At 39.4% G+C, this 19,320-nt stretch overlaps 2 protein-coding genes and 1 long non-coding RNA gene across 12 annotated transcripts in view; 1 reads left to right on the forward strand and 2 right to left on the reverse strand.

Annotated features, from left to right (window-relative positions):
- Positions 1-9,543: 9,543 nt before the first annotated feature.
- Positions 9,544-10,086, reverse strand: LOC109239506. Its single transcript, XM_019406077.1, has 3 exons — positions 9,940-10,086; positions 9,702-9,854; positions 9,544-9,588 (listed from the first exon to the last, which is right to left on the reverse strand). The coding sequence occupies exons 1-3, from the start codon at positions 10,084-10,086 to the stop codon at positions 9,544-9,546; spliced, it is 345 nt and encodes a 114-aa protein (XP_019261622.1).
- A 1,424-nt stretch (positions 10,087-11,510) lies between these two features.
- Positions 11,511-19,320, forward strand: part of LOC109239513 — a 29,104-nt gene continuing 21,294 nt past the window's right edge. For 5 of the 6 annotated variants that reach the window (XR_002069911.1, XR_002069909.1, XR_002069907.1 and 2 more), the window contains exons 1-3: positions 11,511-11,602; positions 11,994-12,071; positions 15,253-15,340. This is a non-coding gene — a long non-coding RNA (uncharacterized LOC109239513). Of the gene's footprint in view, positions 11,603-11,993; positions 12,072-15,252; positions 15,341-17,778; positions 17,918-19,320 lie in introns of all 6 variants that reach the window. The other variant, XR_002069910.1, reaches the window with a different exon arrangement.
- The window catches only part of LOC109239512 (MADS-box transcription factor 23-like), a 38,307-nt gene continuing 34,787 nt past the window's right edge, over positions 15,801-19,320 (reverse strand). For 4 of the 5 annotated variants that reach the window (XM_019406086.1, XM_019406083.1, XM_019406085.1 and 1 more), the window contains 5 exons: positions 16,755-16,854; positions 16,639-16,680; positions 16,473-16,556; positions 16,190-16,341; positions 15,801-16,102 (listed from right to left, as the gene is read on the reverse strand). In XM_019406086.1, the coding sequence (XP_019261631.1) occupies positions 16,087-16,102; positions 16,190-16,341; positions 16,473-16,556; positions 16,639-16,680; positions 16,755-16,854 (394 nt within the window). In that variant the 3' untranslated portion in view covers positions 15,801-16,086. Of the gene's footprint in view, positions 16,103-16,189; positions 16,342-16,472; positions 16,557-16,638; positions 16,681-16,754; positions 16,855-19,320 lie in introns of those variants that run through there. The other variant, XM_019406087.1, reaches the window with a different exon arrangement.

Genomic DNA, 19,320 nt, shown 5'->3' on the forward strand with positions numbered 1-19,320 from the left:
GGTTAGCATCTAGAGTCTTGTATGACAAGAGAGTGCCAACGATACTTAAAGGTAAGTTCTACAAAGCGGTGGTTAGAACGGCCGTGATGCATAGGGCTGAGTGTTGGCCTGTTAAGAACTCACATATCCAAAAGATGAAAGTAGCAGAAATGAGGATGTTGAGGTGGATGTGCGGGCACACTAGGATGGATAAGATTAGGAATGATGATATTCGGGAGAAGGTGCACGTGGCTCCCATTGATGACAAGATGCGGGAAGCGAGGCTGGGATAGTTCGGGCATGTACAAAGGAGAAGCCCAGATGCTCCAGTAAGGAGGTGTGAGCGGCTGGTTGTGGAAGGCACGAGAAGAGGTAGAGGGCGGCCTAAGAAGTATTGGGGAGAGGTGATCAGGGAGGATATGGCGAGACTTCAGATTTTCGAGGACATGACACTTGATAGGAAGTTGTGGTGGTCGAGTATCACGGTTGTAGGCTAGGAGGTAGTTGAGTCTTGCGTTACTTTGTACCTTTGTGAGCCTAGTCCGGTAGGGTTTTGTCTAAGAGAGCTAGGGGCAATGTCGTGTCTTACTATTTTCTTTTTCGACGTTGGATCCATTTACTAGCCACCGTTTTTGCTTTGCATTTTTCTTCTGCATTTTATGTTCCTATTTTTCCTATGATCTCCGTGACGAATCTAATATCCTCTCCTTTTGTCTTCTTTTTATTATCTTGAGCCAAGGGTCTTTCGAAAACAGCCTCTCTACCCCTTCGGGGTAGGGGTAATGTCTGCGTACACACTACCCTCCCCAGACCCTACTTATGGGATTTTACTGGGTGGTGGTTGTTGTTGTTGTTGTTGTTGTTAGCTAATAAATGATAAAAATAATATTTATGCATAAAATGATCCAAAATAATTACTTAATATTATAAAAATATAAAAGGTCATTTTCTTGTAGAAATAAAGTAATTATGCACATATGGGCTATTATTGCAAAGTTATTGCAATTATAGCCTACAGATGTAAATAGGGTTATGCATAAGATAATTATAAATATAAACGATAAAATTAAGCAATAAAATTATCATAAAACCATTTATGATGCAATTAGCAATTATTTATATAATAAAAATACCAGGGATAAATTAATTAAAAATCCTTTAAAAATGCAGAAATTATGGAAAAATATTAATTGATGCTCATGCATTGTTTGAAAGTATGTATGCATTTAAAAATATATAATGGGAAAATTGGGTATCAACATACAGCAGTATCGGAGATAGCGGTAAGTGGAGTCCTAGTCCGAGAAGAACAAGATACGCAATTCCCTATCTATTATGTTAGTCGGACCCTAGGTGAGGCCTAAACTAGATATCCTCATCTAGAAAAGTTGGCACTCACTTTGATAAGTGCCTCTAGGAAACCAAAACCATATTTTCAGTGTCATCCCATATGTTTTGTAATAACTTATCCCCTTCAAAATATTTTATATAACCCGAGCTTTCGGGGAAATTGGCCAAATGGGACGTAGAACTCAGCGGGTACGATATTGAGTATCGACCCCGAACAGCCATCAAGTCTCAAATCTTGGCAGACTTCGTGGCTGACTTCACACCGGCCCTAGTACCCGAGGTTAAAAGAGAATTGTTAGTCAACTCGGGTACATCTTCGGGGATTTGGACCCTCTTTACGAACGGTGCTTCGAACGTAAAGGGGTCCGGACTCGGCATCGTGTTAAAACCACCCACAGGTAACGTGCTTAGACAGTCTATTAGAACTGTAAAATTGACTAACAAAACGATGCCGAATATGAGGCCATGATTGCAGGTCTTGAACTAGCCAAAGGCTTAGGAGCAGAGGTGATCGAAGCCAAATGCGACTCCCTCCTCGTTGTCAACCAGGTTAATGGAACCTTTGAAGTTCGAGAGGAACGAATGCAAAGATACTTGGATAAGCTACAAGTAACTTTACACCGGTTCAAGGAATGGACTTTGCAACATGTACCTCGAGATCAAAATAGCGAAGCCGATGCCCTCGTAAACCTAGGCTTGTCGGTCGAAGACAATGAACTCAATTCGGGGGCTGTCATACAACTCATGAGGTCAGTGGTCGAAGAAGGCCACGCCGAGATAAACTACTCAAGCTTGACCTGGGATTGGAGAAACAAATACATAGAGTATTTGAAGAACGAGAAACTTCCTTCAGATCCAAAGAAATTGAGGGCCCTGCGCACGAAGGCAGCCCGATTTAGCTTGTCCGAAGATGGAACCTTACTCAGAAGGATGTTCGACAGTCCGCTAGCAATATGTCTGGGGCGGGGAGATACCGAGTATGTTTTGAGGGAAGACCACGAAGGCACATGTGGGAACCACTCAGGTGCCGAATCACTGGTTCGAAAGATAATCAGAGCCGGCTATTACTGCATTGATATGGAAAAAGATATGAAGAAGTTTGTGCAAAAATGTGATAAATGTCAAAGGCATGCTCTGATGATTCATCAACCCGGGGAGTTGCTGAATTCGGTTTTATCTCCCTGGCCGTTCATGAAATGGGGGATAGACATCGTCGGCCCTCTTCCGTCCTTACTAGGTAAGGCTCAATTTGTTTTATTTATGACTGACTACTTCTCTAAGTGGGTTGAATCACATGCCTATCAGAAGGTTAGGGAGAAAGAAGTCATCGACTTCATTTCGGACCACATCGTATGTCGATTCGGAATACCATCCAAAATTGTATGTGACAACGGAAAATAGTTTATCGGGAGCAAGGTGACCAAATTTCTCGAAGTCCTCAATATCAAAAGGATTTTATCAACGCCATATCACCCTAGTGGGAATGGGCAAGCCGAATCGACCAACAAGACCATAATACAAAACCTCAAGAAAAGGTTGACCGGCGCCAAAGGAAAATGGAGAGAAGTCCTTTGGGCGTATCGCAAAACTTCGAAGTCCAGTACCAGGGCAACCCCGTTCTCTTTGGTTTATGGCGCCGAAGCATTAATACCGGTCGAAGTTGGGGAGCCAAGCATCAGATTCTGATATGCGACGAAGGAATTGAATGACGAGGCGATGAACACGAGCTCGGAGTTGTTAGACTAACGATGCGAAATTGCCTTTGTTCGATTGGCTGCCCAGAAACAACGAATCGAGAGGTATTACAATCGAAGGGCCAACCTTCGATATTTTAATGTCGGGGACTTGGTACTGAGGAAGGTCACGTTAAACACCTGAAATCCAAATGAAGGAAAATTGGGTCCGAACTGGGAGGGCCGTACCAGATTCTCGAGATCACATGGAAAGGATCCTATAAGCTCGGAACGATGGACGGAGAACAGTTACCGAATAATTGGAACGTAGCTCATCTCAAACGATATTACTGCTGAGGTACGATCCCATTTCAATTCTTTCTATTTTTGACTAACACTTGCAGGTTATCGGCGAGGAGCGGTATGAAGCTTTTAGGTCTGAAAGCACGCGTTGCACTCTTATTCCCTTGAATCTTTTTTGTCCCAAATGGATTTTTCGGTAAGGTCTTTAACGAGGCAACAGTAGATCGTGCTAATTTGGAATAGAAGGTCAATCACAAATCGGTATCAAAGACTATGTTTATAGTATCCGAGATTTCTCTACAATCAACCTCGAATACTAGTGGGGATTAACCTCGGATATTGAATTGTTCTAGCAAGGAAATTATTTCGAAATGAAAGGGTCTCAATAGGTACAATTTATTGTAAGGGCCAAACGGTCAAAATGAACCGTGCCCACATAGATTGCTCGAACCCTGACATGAAATATGTACGCATGTATGATTATTTTTGACAAGAATAAAGAGAAGTACTTTCCTTGCAACTATTTAATGTCTTGGAAAGATTTCCACTTTACAACCCCATACTTTTGATCTATTATGGAAACAAGCCCAAATGTCGATCGCTACCGGAGTCCGGATAATCACTCTCGGGGACTGCCATCCATAAAATAAACTCGAATAGATCAAACTATTAAAACATCAAGGGCATAATACCTCTCGCCAACCCTCAAATTTTAAAGGCCACGGCCACACCCACTCGGGGACTGTTATCTTAGGCAAGCCTGGATAACTCGGCAAAGCGAGCTCACTAGGCTACACCCGAACTAAAAGGCTACGGCCAATTTAACACGGTTCGGAGACGGTCGAAATTCGTAGCAAAATGGGCCTTCGAAAAAGAAAAAATTCTTTCACAACCGGTTCTAAAGTCTACCCTCGTCAAAATCTTAAACTTAAAATATTTCGGGAAACAACTTCGGTAACACCGAACCCCGATAACGCCTTAACCCAGAAGGGCAATAAAGGCAAGGTTTGTTCGAACCCTCGACTACAACCTTATTATTTTGTGCTAAGGCATTCCAACCTTTGTGAATACAAGCAGTAGAACAAAGGAAAAAATTCGAAACCTGGAAAGGGTAGAAAGCCTTATATATATATGTTTAAATGATCATTTTACAAAGGCCAGATCGGCCAAATACAAAATTTACAAAGGCCTAAGGGCTACGTTTACTTCGAGTTCGAGAGATTACTCTCACTCGACTAGAAAGCCTAAGGGCTACCTTATTTCGAGTTCGAGCAGGTCCTCACTCGATCATTAAGCTTGAGGGCTACATAAGCTCAAGTTCGAATAATCATTTGGGGTCCATAGACTAGAAACAGTCAGGAGCAATGCTTATTATCGGTCCTTACCATCCCGAACCATGGGCCCTCGAATACAACTTCATAATCTTATGCTAAGGTGTTTTGAACCTTTCATAAATTAACAAAAAGACAGCAAATTTAGAAGCCATAGAAGGAAAGAAAGTTTTTATATCTCAAAAGTCTTTTTACAAGGGCCATACGGCCCGATTAAGAGTTCTGTACAAGGGCTGATCGGCCTCAAAATAAAAATGAAAAATTAAAAAAATTACAAAGCCTAAGCAGCATGATCCTTATCGGAAGAAGTATCTTCGCCCTCAGAGTCTTCTCCACTACCGGATACACTCGGATTCTCGGAGTCTTCCTTGGGAAAAGCCAGTTTCTGAGCCTTTGCTTCCTCTGCCCTGGCAATCTCGATTTCAGCAGATATATCGAAGCTTTGATCACGGGCCCCCTCGAGGGCCTCCTTTTGAGCTTGCCACCTTGCATGATCCACCATTCTCTTGGCTTGCGCTAGGGTGGCTTCAACATCGACCTTGTATTGGGTCGCATTAGCCTGGGCCTTATTATTGGCCGCAGACGTCTCAGATCTGTCCACCTCGAGCTCTTTGGCCAAATTGGCTAAATTGGACTTAAGCTCCCCGATTTTATTTGCTTGTACCGAGGCCTTCTCCCTTGCAGCCCGAAGATGAGACTCGGCCGACTCCAACTCTACTTAGACGGCCTCCTTTTTTTAAGCTAAGATGTCCATACACCCCTTGAACTTTTCAGCCTCGGCTTGTACTTCATCTATTTGCCTTTGAAAGTCCTTGATCTATTTGAGCATCTGTCGAACCTGCAGAATCAGATCATTAGTTGTTATCTCCAACTCATCTTCATTATCATGAAGCACTCGGAATACCTGCTCGGCCATCTTAGCATGCTCATCCCGAGTCATCACCAAATCTGCCTGAAGCTTCTCACTGAGAAGCTTGTAGGTATTGCATTTTTCAGTAAGGCCCTGAACCTCAGCCTTGCGCTCCTCTCGAATTCGAAGGAAGGCCTCGTGATGCAACACCGAAGGCTACAAGTAAGGAAGAAAAGTAGTACTATCTACAATTCAAAGTTTTTAAAAAATTAATGGAATGGCCCTCAAACTTACACGATTCAGAGCACGCTGCGCCTCGTTGAAAAAACATGCAACTTTCACCTCGTCCATCTTGGCTTGGTCTTCTTCGGTGACCAGACATCGGAGATAGCTAGTCACCCCTACGGGGGCAGAAAGAACCCGAGCATCCTCCAGGACCGAGATGATAATGGACCGCTTATGCCCGGGATCGACATTGGGGGACGAGAATTGATCAGTCAGTTTAAAGCTCGAGGAGGCTTCGTTCGAGACCTTCTTCGGCACTTCCAAGTCACCCAGACCGGTGACATCTTCCACTCCAACAAAGTAATCAAGGAAAGGGTCTTCTGCTCCATGGAGCCCTTCTCTATGGCAAGTCTCCATCGCCTGAGCATCCTTGAACATCGAATCAGAGAACGAAAGCAACGAGGGGGAATCTCCAATCTCTATTGCCCTAAGTGAATCTTTGGGGGAGCCGCCTTCATCTCGGAGGGCCTCGAACATGGTTTCTATCCTAGCATCGACCGCCTCCTCAACGGCCTTCTCACCTCGAGGTGAAACGTCTTGAGCTCTTTCTGGCTCAGGGACTTTGTCAAAACGAGGCAAAGCAGTTTCAGCTCCCACCGGCCCAGTCGTTCTTTGAATTTTGGTGATAGTTCGCACACGGGCCACCAACTCGGAGTCTTCTTCTTCTTTGTCTTCTTTAGCCTCATCCCTTAGCTGTTGGACTGACTCCATTGTTAGACGGATTACGTTCCCTTTAGGTTTATGGGGCCTCCTCGCCGGTTTTTTCTTTTTCGGGCTTGGAGAGCTCGGAGCCCCATTTCTTTTCTTCTCTTTGACCTGCTTCGGGGCAGGTGGAGAGGAAAGCGCCTCTTCTTCAGCAGAGGGGGGCCTCATTGCTACCTCCTTCCCGAGGCCTACAAAAGGAAAAAGACGAGTAAGTCCAATGCGAAGCCCGAATGGAAACCATTCTAAGAAAAGGAGATTACCATGGTTACGGGCCTCCCATTGACCCTTTGATAACTCCATCTAAGCATGCTCGGAGTAAGACTTCTGCGACACTAAGCCCTCGACCCATTGCTTGAGATCGGCGATTACCTCCGGCACATGGGCTACAGCTGCAACACAAAAAACTTAGATGAGGAAAAAAGATGAGAAGTAAAATGGCAAAGTTAGATATTCAAGGCAAAGCAATACTTACGATTCATGTTCCATTTTTCAGGAAACGACATCTCTTCGGCAGGGATTAGGTCCGAAGTCTTTATTCGGACAAATCGGCCCATCCAACCTTGGTCTCGAGTCTCGTCTATGCTCGAGAACGGGGGTTTGGTCGCTCGGCGGTATAGCTTGATCAATCCTCCTCGATAAAGTCGAGGACTGTAGAGCCGCATAAGGTGATCGAGGATAAAAGGATGCCCCTAGATCTTGTTTACAAAAAATCGGAGGAGGGTCACGATCCTCCAGAATAATCTGGCCAAGAGTCACATTATACCTCTTGCATAAGGCAATGATGATGGGGTCTAAAGGACCCAATGTGAAAGGATAAGTGTAAACACTTACAAACCCTTCCACATGAGTAGTGATTGATTCCTCAAGCGAGGGCACCACCACGTGCTTGTCAACACAGTTGTAGTCTTTTTTAACTTGGTTGAGGAGACCGGCGATGACTGTGCATATGTATCTCGACATCGACCCGGTGTCGAAGGTGTATTCTCTACCTTAAAGTCGGCAGCAGTAGGGCACTTTGTCAGAACGAAGTCCTCTAGGGGAGGCTCTGCCACAGTTCCGTCACCGGCGGGCCTTGATGAAGAAGAGGTTCCTTTTGCGGAACTGTTTTTGAAGTCTTAGCCATTTTACTTTTATGAAGGAGAATGGAAACTGAGAAGAAGCACTTGGAATTTTGCGATGAAACAAGGGAAGGAAACCGAAGATTTGAGAATACAAAGCTTTGAGGAAGGGGATGGATTTCGAAGACTGGAGTGAAGAAGATTTGGGAGTAAAGTTTGAAAAAGTAAAGAAGAAGAAGGGTATTTATAATTGCGCAATGACGGTTCAAAGCCGGTAATGGCCGACCGTCGACTGACATACAGTAAATGCCTAGGGAACTGTACCGACGAGACGTTTCGATTACTCCTGCTGCTTGCGTCATGGTGCTTACATCATTATATATCGAAGTGAAGATCGAAGGCTCAAATCGTTTCTTGTCATTACTCTCCAAAAAATAAGGGAAGCTTACTGCATCGCAACGTCTTTTTTTTTGGCATAATACATACAAAGACACCTAAATTTGGCACCATTTTTCATTTAGACACTCAAAACTATGCCTATTTCCATCTGAACTCATTTCGTAGGCATATAATATACCAATTAGACACGTTTGTGCAGGCTTATGAATACACCAAGCGCGTGTCTGCAATCTTCGTCTACGTGGAACAAATAACCATTAAAATCGTGCCACATCATTTAATTGTCCACTTCACCTATATAGTCTTGTTTCCAATCAAATACTCAAATAAACAAATGATCTAAACAAAATTATACCTGTTCCTTTTCCATCGATGAAAACAAAGAAAGAAACCACTGTTGCTTAACAAGCTTCTTCTTCTTTCCGTCAATGGTGTTGAAATCTACTATTTTCTACTGATCTCTTACGGTATTTACAACGCTTAAAGGTCCAATATCTCCTTATTTTCTATTGTTGCAGTTAGGGCTTTTTTTTAAGTTTTTGATAAAGCTAGGGTTTTTTGGGAGTTTTTCTTTGTGTTGGTCCCTTGGCGTTTTATGTAAGGGAATATTATGGATGACTATATTTTAACTCGTTTTTACCATGAGGGTACATTTATCGAAGAACCTGTCCCAATATATAAAAGGGAATTAGATGCCTTTTTCGTTGCTATCGATAAAGATCATTTCAATGTTGTTAAGTTGTCCGCTTATGCTAAAGACCTTGGGTATGCAGCTGTCGAAGGATTTTTTGTCAAAAGGAAAAAAATGGTGAATTTATCAAAGTCGTATCTGATTGTACTTCATTATTTGGCAAACTGCAGCCCGGAACAACAAGCCAAAGAGTTCTTGCAAGTGGTTCAACTTATAAGAGTACAGCTCCAACAGAAATAGACCTTGGTTTTAAGGCTAGAGGCTTGAGGTGGAAGGGTCATGATGCTGTCACAACTTCCCAGTTGCAGCAGATGAAGGCAAACTTCAGAAGAAGTAGTATCTTAGGAACTTATTTTTTGACTATATGATTATGTAGCAACAAACAATTATCTATAGTCAAGGTCTATTCTTGACTCTAAGGTAGCAGTAAACTATTATATTTTGGGATCTAGTTTTTGAAGAATTAAACTCTTATGGTTCCATTCAATTGTGTAATCTTCCTGTTCTTATTAAACTTGGTAAGGATCATTCCTTTGTGTTAATGTTACATAGCAGTAATCAATAATATTGGTGCATTGTTTATTTTGGCACTAGGTTATGTAGTCATAGGGAGTACAACTAACATCCATTGGGCTGTAATATGCACAATTGCTACGCCTTGTTTTGTTTTGGGCAAACATCCTATAATTGGTGCTTTTCTGTTTGCACTGAGTGTACCTAACCAAATGCTTCAAGTAGCAATCTTGGATAAGCTTGATGACCATGTGATGGGCTTTCTTATGCCAACTTTCTTAGTAGAACATGGTGCGGCAATCTTCAACACTTTAACAAAAGTCAGCTGTGCAAAAAAATTAGTGTAGCAACAACAGCTGAAATATTTATTACTTTCAAAATACAACATTACATTGCAGTGCTAAGTTTACAAAAGTGCAACAGCAACAACACCTAAAACAACCAAACTAATCTGCAAACCACATCAAAACACAAGAATGCACCAACATCTAAAGACATCAACAACAACACCTAAAGATCACGCGGACATCAGCCCTAATGTTTCCATAAAACTAGCAACAATACAACAACAACGGCCAAAAAGATCAGTCTTCTTTTTGCTCGAACTTTCTCCTCTTCAAAAGTTTTGACTCTCCTTAATAAATCCCAAATTATTTTCTTTGCTTGAGTAGCCATCTCATCATCATACCAACAGAAATAATCACATCCACCATTTTTCTACAAAAATCACAAACACATTTGATCAATTATTATTAAAGAAAATAACTAATACAACAGGATACAATTAAGAACAAAAAATTACCTTTCCGATTTTGCAAGCAAAAAACCTATGATTTAGGTTTAGTTGGGTCCATGAAGTATTCAATTTTGGAGAAACACCACACTTACAAATCCGAGCGGCAGCGCGAAGTGACATTGACGAGTTCGTCGATTCCGATAAGTTCGACATTAATGGATATTTTCTAAGTTTCGACTTTAACGAACTCGACAACAACAGAAATGAGAGAAAGAAGAGAAGAAAAGTAAACTCGGCAACAACAGAAACGAGAGAAAGAAGAGACGAAAAGAGTTGATACCAAGAAGAGAAGGAGAAGTGTTGGAGCAGCAAAATTGGATTTTTAACAATTGAAAAAGTGATTAGGGTTTAAATAGAGAGATATTTACTTCACAGATGTTACCGTTATGTTTCTAATTGGGAAAGGAAAAATTCCTTCTCACGCGTTTAAATAGGATGTAACTCACGCTATATGCCACTTGCACAAAACGTGTCTAATTAGTATATTATACGCCTACGAAATAAGTTGAGTTGGAAAGAGGCCTGGTTTAAATGTCTAAATGAAAAAGGAAAATTACCAGCTATGTCCATTTATAAGTAGCTCATTACAAAAATTGGCCAATTGATAAAATATTACTAATATTAGCCAAATTAGCCAATTAGCTATTTGTAGCAAAAAATATCAAATTTTTGCTTTGTTTTGAGTGGGTGTTATTAGAATAGATTGGGCACAACTTAAGGAGCTTGAATCTCAGTTTTGGGATGATTTGGTGAAGTTTTGAGGTGGTTTGAATTGAAAATTCGAAGTAAAAGCTGAACATAAAAAAAAAATGATATGTGTATCACACTGTGTATCATTTGTGTATCACACTGTGTATCATTTGTGTATCACATATGTATCAATTGTGTATCACACTGTGTATCCATGTATACCTGTATGTGTGATACATGCGTGATACATGTTTGATACATGTGTCGCAGAAGACTTTTTTGAACTCGATTTAATTACGAATTTTGATATAAAACCAGTCCAAATCACCTCCAATCTTCCTCAAATTTTGTATATTGACTTATCTATATATTTTCAATGAATTTCAACTATACCCATTGAAGAAGTTCCTTTTTTGTTTAGATTTTTGAAATATTGTATACATTTTTGTATTTCATCACCTTATTTGCTACCCCGTTCATGAAATTTTCTTTTGGACTTGTATCTAATGTTGCTAATCACGCTTAAAAATATGGAAGGGGATTTTTGCATGTGATTCTTTGAGAGAAAGAACCCTATTATTTGGTTTTTTAATTTTTGTTGGCTAGTTTTGATAAGTTTATGACTAATGGCTAGAGGTTGGTAAATTGAGATTTATTTGGGACATTTGTGTAAGTTTTCCTTCACGATGTTTTGGTGGCAGGTACTAGTACATCAAAGCCTTAGAGAGCCGCTGGACTCCAGACAAGCCGTTACGGCAAATGAAAAGTGATGCCAACTTGTATTCCATTTTTTTTAGCAAGTGCCGATAAAATAAACCCGACCCCACACCCATACCCCGCATCGGTACCCTCTCAGATGTTCTGAACTTCATCCGTATATAAGCCAGTTCTCCACCTAAGATATTTATTAACGTCTCTCTGCCCATTCCATCTTCTCTGACCGCTCTCTCCATCTCTATCAAACCTATTTTACTGTTAGGTATGAACGCAACTCTTCCTGTCTCCCTTTCTGAAGCAAAATACAATCGAAAATCCTTCTCTCTTTCTTCAAAATTCCGTACATCTTCTACTCAATTTGTTTGATTTAGTACGCAATTGCAATTTCTGTTAAACGTTCTTCTTTTTTCGTTCAATCAATCACTATATGAAATTGTAATGCATGTTAATGGTGTGATTCAATTCAGCTTTTGCTGTTTATTTCCTGAGAAAAGCTCCGCAAGAGAACACAGCTGACATCACAAACGCGAAACTCAATATCTTTATGCTTTTTACATAGTAATTCTTTTGATAGTAACATAATTTTTGTTGCCACTTGTTAACTTGTATCCCTTTTTATTTTAATGTTTTGCTTCTTTTTGGAACTTTTGCAGATCTTAAGTTGGGAAATATATATCACTTGTAATCACGACTTTAGCAATTACGGAAAAGCCATCGCTTCGTTTTTTCAGGTCCGTTATGTCGCTTCTTTCATTGTATAGTAGTCGATCAAATAATTTGCTTTTGTAGCACGCATTATTTAGTTTATTACTTTTTGCTCGTAAAAACTCTAGCTTACTCACATATGTTGATTCAGGTCTGAATTCAGTGAGCACGTGCGCACACACAGACACACACACACACATATATATGTTCAAACCCGAGGGTTGGATCCACCTGTGCTCAGAGTTATTGGAGTTTCATTTCTTTAAGGATTCTAAGAAGCATCGTTTTTGTATTCAATGTTAAGCTTTAGGAGTACTGGAGTATTAGTTTTACTAGTGGTACGGTCGTACGGATGCTTGTTGAATATTTGGTGCCTGCGTATTTGTTGTCACATGTAAACTTTTCTTTTGTTTGTTTGTTTTTCTGTTTCGTTTATTCCTATTGATATATCATTCCAGTTTGAAGAACAACAACAACAACATATCCAGTAAAATCCCACTAGTGGGGTCTGGGGAGAGTAGATTGTACGCAGACCTTACCCTACCCCGAAAAGGGTAGAGAGGCTGTTTCCGGGAGTTTGAAGAACCATATATTGATATATAAAATGGTTGTACGTTAGAGAAGGAGATAATCATGCTTTATGCCTGTGTGGTATAATCTTAGTGCTCTGCTATATGGTTGTGTAGGTGGTGCATTTTCCTTCCTGTGGACATTATCTCTGAAATAATAATCCTTTGGAAATATGTTAACTCACGAACTCTATGTATGAAAAACAAGTATAGAAAGAAAACCAAGTATAGATAGAGTTAGATATATATCTTTTAGAACTCACAACATGTACATCCAATCCGCCGATGGTACGAGCCCATGTAACTACAAGTGGCTTCACATATTAAAAGAACACGGCCAGCTTCACAACAATGGTCTGGTACTAGAAGATGGACTAGAATACCAACTCGCATCTAGTAAACTTTTCGACGCCAAGGTACCCTTGATTAGGAGTCTTTGACATATTGCAAGGTTATTTTCCCTTCAAGTTAGTGATGTAGGGTTTCATAATCCAATAGACTTTCCCTATATTGATTATATCAGATCTTTGGTCTTTCTTTATTCTTGCGCTATAATGAAATAAGGCCCCTCTAGCTTCAAAGGGGAGTGGTCTTGCCATCAAAGAGTTGGAGTGACAAATTGAGAACCAATGTTCGACTCCAGCAAAGACGACACATGAGTTCTTTGTGCGAATTATCTAACACCTATGTTGGTGGGAGATAACAGAAACCCGATGAATTAGTCAAGATGGCCTAAGTTGTTCCACAAACCACCATCATGAAACTAAATAAATAAATAAATTAGGCTTCTTCATTGCAAGGTAGAATTCATCTTGTATAGTTAATTTATTTGTTTAAATACTTTCTTGGTCCATACAAAAAAATCTAAAGTTAAACCATGGAAAATTTTGCTTCTCAGTAACTAATATGATGCCCAAAGTTATGTGTTTTCATTCAATTTATGGACCCATTTGTCGTTTATGAGACAGAATTCCATACAGATTACACCGACCAAATCTCGAATCAATCATTTTTCTTGAGCGGTATGAGGAGAAAACTTCTTATATGTTTCTAGAGGGTTTTTTTTCTGAAGAGGGGGAGGGGTGTCATCTACAATTTGTGTTTCTCCCTATTCCAATCCATATTTAAGTTCTAATTTACTATATGTTGTTAAAATTTTGATTCTGACCACATGGTCCTATTGCCTGAATTTGGGAAATTGATTCATATTGGTAGGTAGAAACAAAGAGGGCTGAGGTACCATTATTGTAGTAGATGTTGATGTTATCGGATCACATAAGATGGCAAAATCTTAGTGATCCTATTAATATTACCTGTTTATGTTTTCTCTTAGAAAATGTTGCTCCCATATTATTAAACTAAATGCATTTTACCTTATACGTAATTATAAACCACATGCTAGGACAAGAAGCAACACCTAACCTTTGTCTTTCCTATACATCCTTTTGGAAAGCTTTTTATAGACATGGACTCTTGTGAGAAGGTGTGTGCATAGTTCATGATGCCATGAAATTTTTTGGATGTATTGTCATATTTTGACTAGATTATAAATTTAATTGCATCATACAATACTAATCGATAGTTATATCCTTTTAAAAATTTTGACTTTTTTTGTATTTAACACATGTTAAACACCTTAAAGTTCAAACGTCTGTGAGCATATAATTCATTTTAGTTTCAGAATATATTTGTCCTGTATAAAATGTTTGAGATTACTGTTTTGTTTTTGCATTTTTTTTGTCTTAACCGAAATTTGGCTGAATTGGTTCTTGATAAAAAGAAAGTTATGACGAATCATTTGAGGCAGAGGCAGTAACATATTCAAGTCAATAAATAGTAATTGTTTCATCAGTTTCTTGTAGTATCTTAGTACCCCTGAAACAATTCTTTGATTTTTTCCTGAAATATGGATGTTAATCCGTTGTGTCCATCTCCATATCAACTTCAGTTAATTTGTCACATCATGAAGTCACGCATCTTATGGGATGCCATTCGGTCTGCTCATTATTTTGCATGGTTAAGTGATGAAACAATTAAAATGAAAAACATGGCACGTGCTTCTCTGTCCATGCTTCTTTTCATCCATCATTCCTTGCCCATGAAAATTATTAGAAACGTGATTGTCTACTCTAGCTTTCCAGAAAAGTGGCTAGGGTAAAAATAGTTTTTGCCATATTGTTTAACTCTAGGATGACATGCAATTTCACTTGAGTGGCGGATTATCCCAATAGAGATGGCATTTTGAACCAAATCTCAAACTTGTGGTAGTAAACTGAAATTTCTATGGTAACTTTGGCTTTTGTAGTACATTGAGATGGCATTTATTGTGGATGCCAGTCCGATATTCTTTAGCATTGGGATCTTTGGAATCCAGAAATGACTTCATTTAAGCAACACTTAAGCATATTTTTTAACTAGCTAACAATGTGGTGATCACTTTTACGGGGCATATCTCGTGTACTTTACTGAACTGATCTAATTCTCGCCGTGCATATTTCCCCATCATTTAGTCTTTCATGTAGTTCATTCTTTTTCTTCTTTTTCAGTGACCTACCACTATAAGAATTCATTAACTGATGTTTTTCATCTTTGCTGGGTAGGACTTTACCAATATTACTGTTACATTTTCTTTTTCTAGGTAGATGCTGAAAGTCGGCATGGATGTGAATATGAATTTAGTATCTCCTTGCTGATGCTTTTGCAATGCATATTGATCCAGCTTTTAGGTATATCTTAGTGTACTCTTGGTCATTTTTTTGGTCTGCTCTTATTCTGTTTGCTTCTGGTGCTTTTCTCGAGTATTTTATCTGAGATGCTACTGTTGTCTGCATAAGTTTTTCTGCATAGTATTTATAATTAGCTTTAATCTGTCAGATTAAGCGCATTCCTAACTAATAGGCATATGCATCACAAGCATGAAGTAAGCACATTTTCTTTATTCATAGTTAAACATGATTTGGGTGGCTGTTTTGTGGATACCTATTACATACCAACTTGCTAGCATTTACCAGGTCAATTGACCAATTTTCCCCTGACATCTACGGGTTCTATACCAGTCTTTAATAATTTTAACATATATTCGTGAGCATGGAGTACTTGATCGAGAAGAGCGCTTAATGGCACAGTCTGCATCAACTCCACTAATGCAGTGATAGCCTGCAGCATTCCAGTTAGACAAGAATCAAGGGTCCAGATAGCGATAGTTTGTTTGGTGCATTCAAATTATATCAAGACAGTTAAAGAACATTAACTGTGCTAACATTTTCTTTATTCATAGTTAAACATGATTTGGGTGGCTGTTTTGTGGATACCTATTACATACCAACTTGCTAGCATTTACCAGGTCAATTGACCAATTTTCCCCTGACATCTACGGGTTCTATACCAGTCTTTAATAATTTTAACATATATTCGTGAGCATGGAGTACTTGATCGAGAAGAGCGCTTAATGGCACAGTCTGCATCAACTCCACTAATGCAGTGATAGCCTGCAGCATTCCAGTTAGACAAGAATCAAGGGTCCAGATAGCGATAGTTTGTTTGGTGCATTCAAATTATATGGACGTGAAAATTACCCCAATTTTGTAGTTCCTGGTGTTTCATAGTGTTGTTGCTGAGGCTGGCTTAGCTGGAGATGAAGAGGTGCATGAGGGTCCTCATTGACGCGTAAACTGTTTGAACTCATGGCATTTCTGCTCACTGCATTTGCATCTCTAGTTCCATAAACCTGATTTCCGGCAGAACATGAAATTATTTTGAAGCAGAATGACTAAAGTTTTTCGTCTTGATTTTTAATACGCAAGGAAATTATTATCTACTAAAGTAAGTGAACTCTTTTCTAGTAATATACATCGATACCTTCTTATACAATTCCGTATTTTCTTGACGAACTAGGTCTAGCTTCTTATAAAGTTCCATGTTTTCTTGATGGCTGAGATTTCCCTGCAAAGAAACAGATGGAGTTTAGCTTCTCAGAGAAATTCATAGGATAATGACAACAAGTGGCTGCAGTTATGTGGTTGACCTTTTGGGTTAGTTCTTGCACCTCATCAATCAGAATTTGGTCCTACAGAAAGTAGTGGTCGTCAGTACTATTTATACACAATAATATATGGCACATTTGGAGGTGAAAGTTCATACCTTTCTCATACGGACGCCACGAAGACTCATTTCGAGTTGCTTCTCCAAGTTTTGTAAATCTTTGACATTCAGTCCAGATAGCTCTTCACCCATCATTTGTCTGCAGGAGAAACAATCTTTTAAGCCAATCTAGGCCTTTAACATAATATCCATGACTTCACTACAGACTAGCAGTATTCATTTCACTTCTAGAAGTAACTATATTGACTTATAAAAAAGAAAAAAAAAGCTATAGCTACACAATACATGGTGTTTTGGTGTGACGAACTTGACAGTTTGAGCTCCCACAGAAATCCGCAATAGCATATGATATTAGCTTATCAATGATTAGGTCACAGTCTCCAACTTTAGTGGTTTTGTAAGCTTATACTGGTGAGGCACATCATGTGCAGTCCTCCCAGATCTGCATCTGATTTACTATAGAGTAATTGTTATAATGGAGGTTACCTTGTACTGTAATATATTAAGTATAAGGTGGTTTTCCATTTAAGTCCATGCTAACACTTTATTAATATGAGATTCTGTGTTCATTGTAAATTGTTGCTTAATATAATTCTTGTCGAGGGAATATAGTGGCTAGTCATTTGAGTTTCCCTTGATCGATTAAGGGTAGTGAATGTATTTTAAGAAGTATATTTCGACGGGAATGCCTCATCCTTTTTTATTGTTATGCTACACTTGGTAGAATGTTAGTGTAAGTTTTATTGCACCATAGGTATGTGTATCTTCTTCTAAATATATCAATGCCTAGTTAGAATATCTCTCATATTCTCGCTGGTTATGAGAGACTCTACGATCATAGTATAAATCTAAGTCACTTTCTCGTCCAGCTTTCTGACCCTAACAACATCCACCTTACCCCAAAGTTTTTCCTTAAACGATTTTAAATTTTTCTCATCATTGTTCTTGGGGTAATCAGTGGCATGGCATCACATCACTTTCCTGCCACTATTTTGGGCTTGCATGCTACCAGAAAATTTGTTGACATCTTTCCTGCCAATATTCCGGTTGTTGTTCTCTTCAGGCACCACTTTGGTTACTGTTCAACTGCCAATTTAAGACTTGGTTGCTACACTGGTGATGTCTGGGAAAATTATCATAGCACCTTTCTTTCTCGTGTTGGAGGATAGGTTTCCTTATTCAGGAATCTATTCATTGTTCAGGTAAATTTATTCTGTTCCAAGTTTTATTCAAAATAAGCGACATAAGTTGGTTTCCCACCTTGAGTTTGAAGGGGCAGGCTAGAATGTTAAGCTATACTGTCCCATGTTGGAGAAATATATTCAACCCAATAAATAGGTGTTCCCAAAGTTAAAAAAGTTTTCTCCAGATCGCTCTTTCATTTTCTAACACCACCTGCCTGGTAGGATCTTAAATGCCTCTCTGTTAGCACTTACAGATTTGATACTTTCGGGAGAGTCTCGAGTGGACATTAGGGTTTTTGAACCTTCTTATTTCAAAACTAAAATGTTTCAAGCTATCTAATCTGTTCGCTTCAGTGTTTGCAGGAAAAGTGGTTGAAAATTAAGGCCTAATTTCTCTGTTTATTCCTGCTTCTTAAGTAAGTACCCTTGGAAGTCAACATCCATGAAGATAATAGAGGGGCATCCCTACACATTGCACACCTACCTCTAGTACAGTGTTATCAAAGGCGAAAAGCGCAAAAAAGCTCTAAGGTCCGTTGGGGCTTTAAGCGCAAAGCGCAAATAAAGCGTGGGCTTTAATGAAAAAAGGCACAACGGGAGAAAAAGTAAAAATATGCATGTAGTCCAAGACTAATCATTATAAGCATGTTTAACAATTATATGGACAAAGAAATTGAAAAAAATTCACTATAAAGTGAAATATCAATTGTTTAAGGTCGCCTTTTTAGGATTACACTCATTGGCAAGGAAAAGTATGCCGTAGAGCTTTGATGCGACACTAAAGCGTCCACCAAGCGAGGCGAAGCGCTCAACGTGTTTTGAGCCTCGCTTCATGGCTTATGCGCGCCTTTGACAACACTGCTCTAGTAGAACCTTTGAAGTTTCCTTTGTTGGCACAAGTTTAGTTTGTGTGCTGTTGTTTTTCTCTCTTTGTGCTATGAAATAAAATATCTTTAATTGCCTGAGCATGAGAGAAGTGCAGTACAGAGGAAAGAAATCTGTGTCTCAAGAAGTAACTAAAATAGGCTTATACCTTACAGTTCAGAACTTCTTATACTATATTCAAGTAAAATGAAAAAGTTTATTATCCCATGTTGTTACTTTAAAGAAACAGGAAAGATTTCGTGACGTAGTTAGTAGGTATTTTGTTGATTCAACACAACTATACTGGTAGATGAATGTATGTTACTTTGTCACTGGCAACTGAGGTCTGCATAATTTTCTGGTAGCTGAGGCTTTCATAATATTTAGTTTCAAAAAGATAAGTATTATATAACTCCAATTAAGTACACCCCCCCCCCCCCCCCGAGCTGAGGCTTTCATCATATTTAGTTTCAACAAGGTAAGTATTATAATCCGATTAAGTACACCCCCCCCCCCCCCACCCCCCGGAAAAAAGGGACGTAAAGAAAATAATTCTC

This window comes from Nicotiana attenuata, unplaced genomic scaffold, assembly GCF_001879085.1.
Source record: "Nicotiana attenuata strain UT unplaced genomic scaffold, NIATTr2, whole genome shotgun sequence".
Classification (NCBI taxonomy): Eukaryota; Viridiplantae; Streptophyta; class Magnoliopsida; order Solanales; family Solanaceae; genus Nicotiana; species Nicotiana attenuata.

Coding starts and splice junctions, on each gene's coding strand:
- LOC109239506 (XM_019406077.1), bottom strand. CDS start 10,086: ATGTCGAACTTATCGGAATCGACGAACTCGTCAATGTCACTTCGCGCT. Junction 9,855..9,939: donor TTGCTTGCAAAATCGGAAAG/GTAATTTTTTGT, acceptor TGATTTTTGTAG/AAAAATGGTGGATGTGATTA. Junction 9,589..9,701: donor TCTTTTTGGCCGTTGTTGTT/GTATTGTTGCTA, acceptor TGTGGTTTGCAG/ATTAGTTTGGTTGTTTTAGG.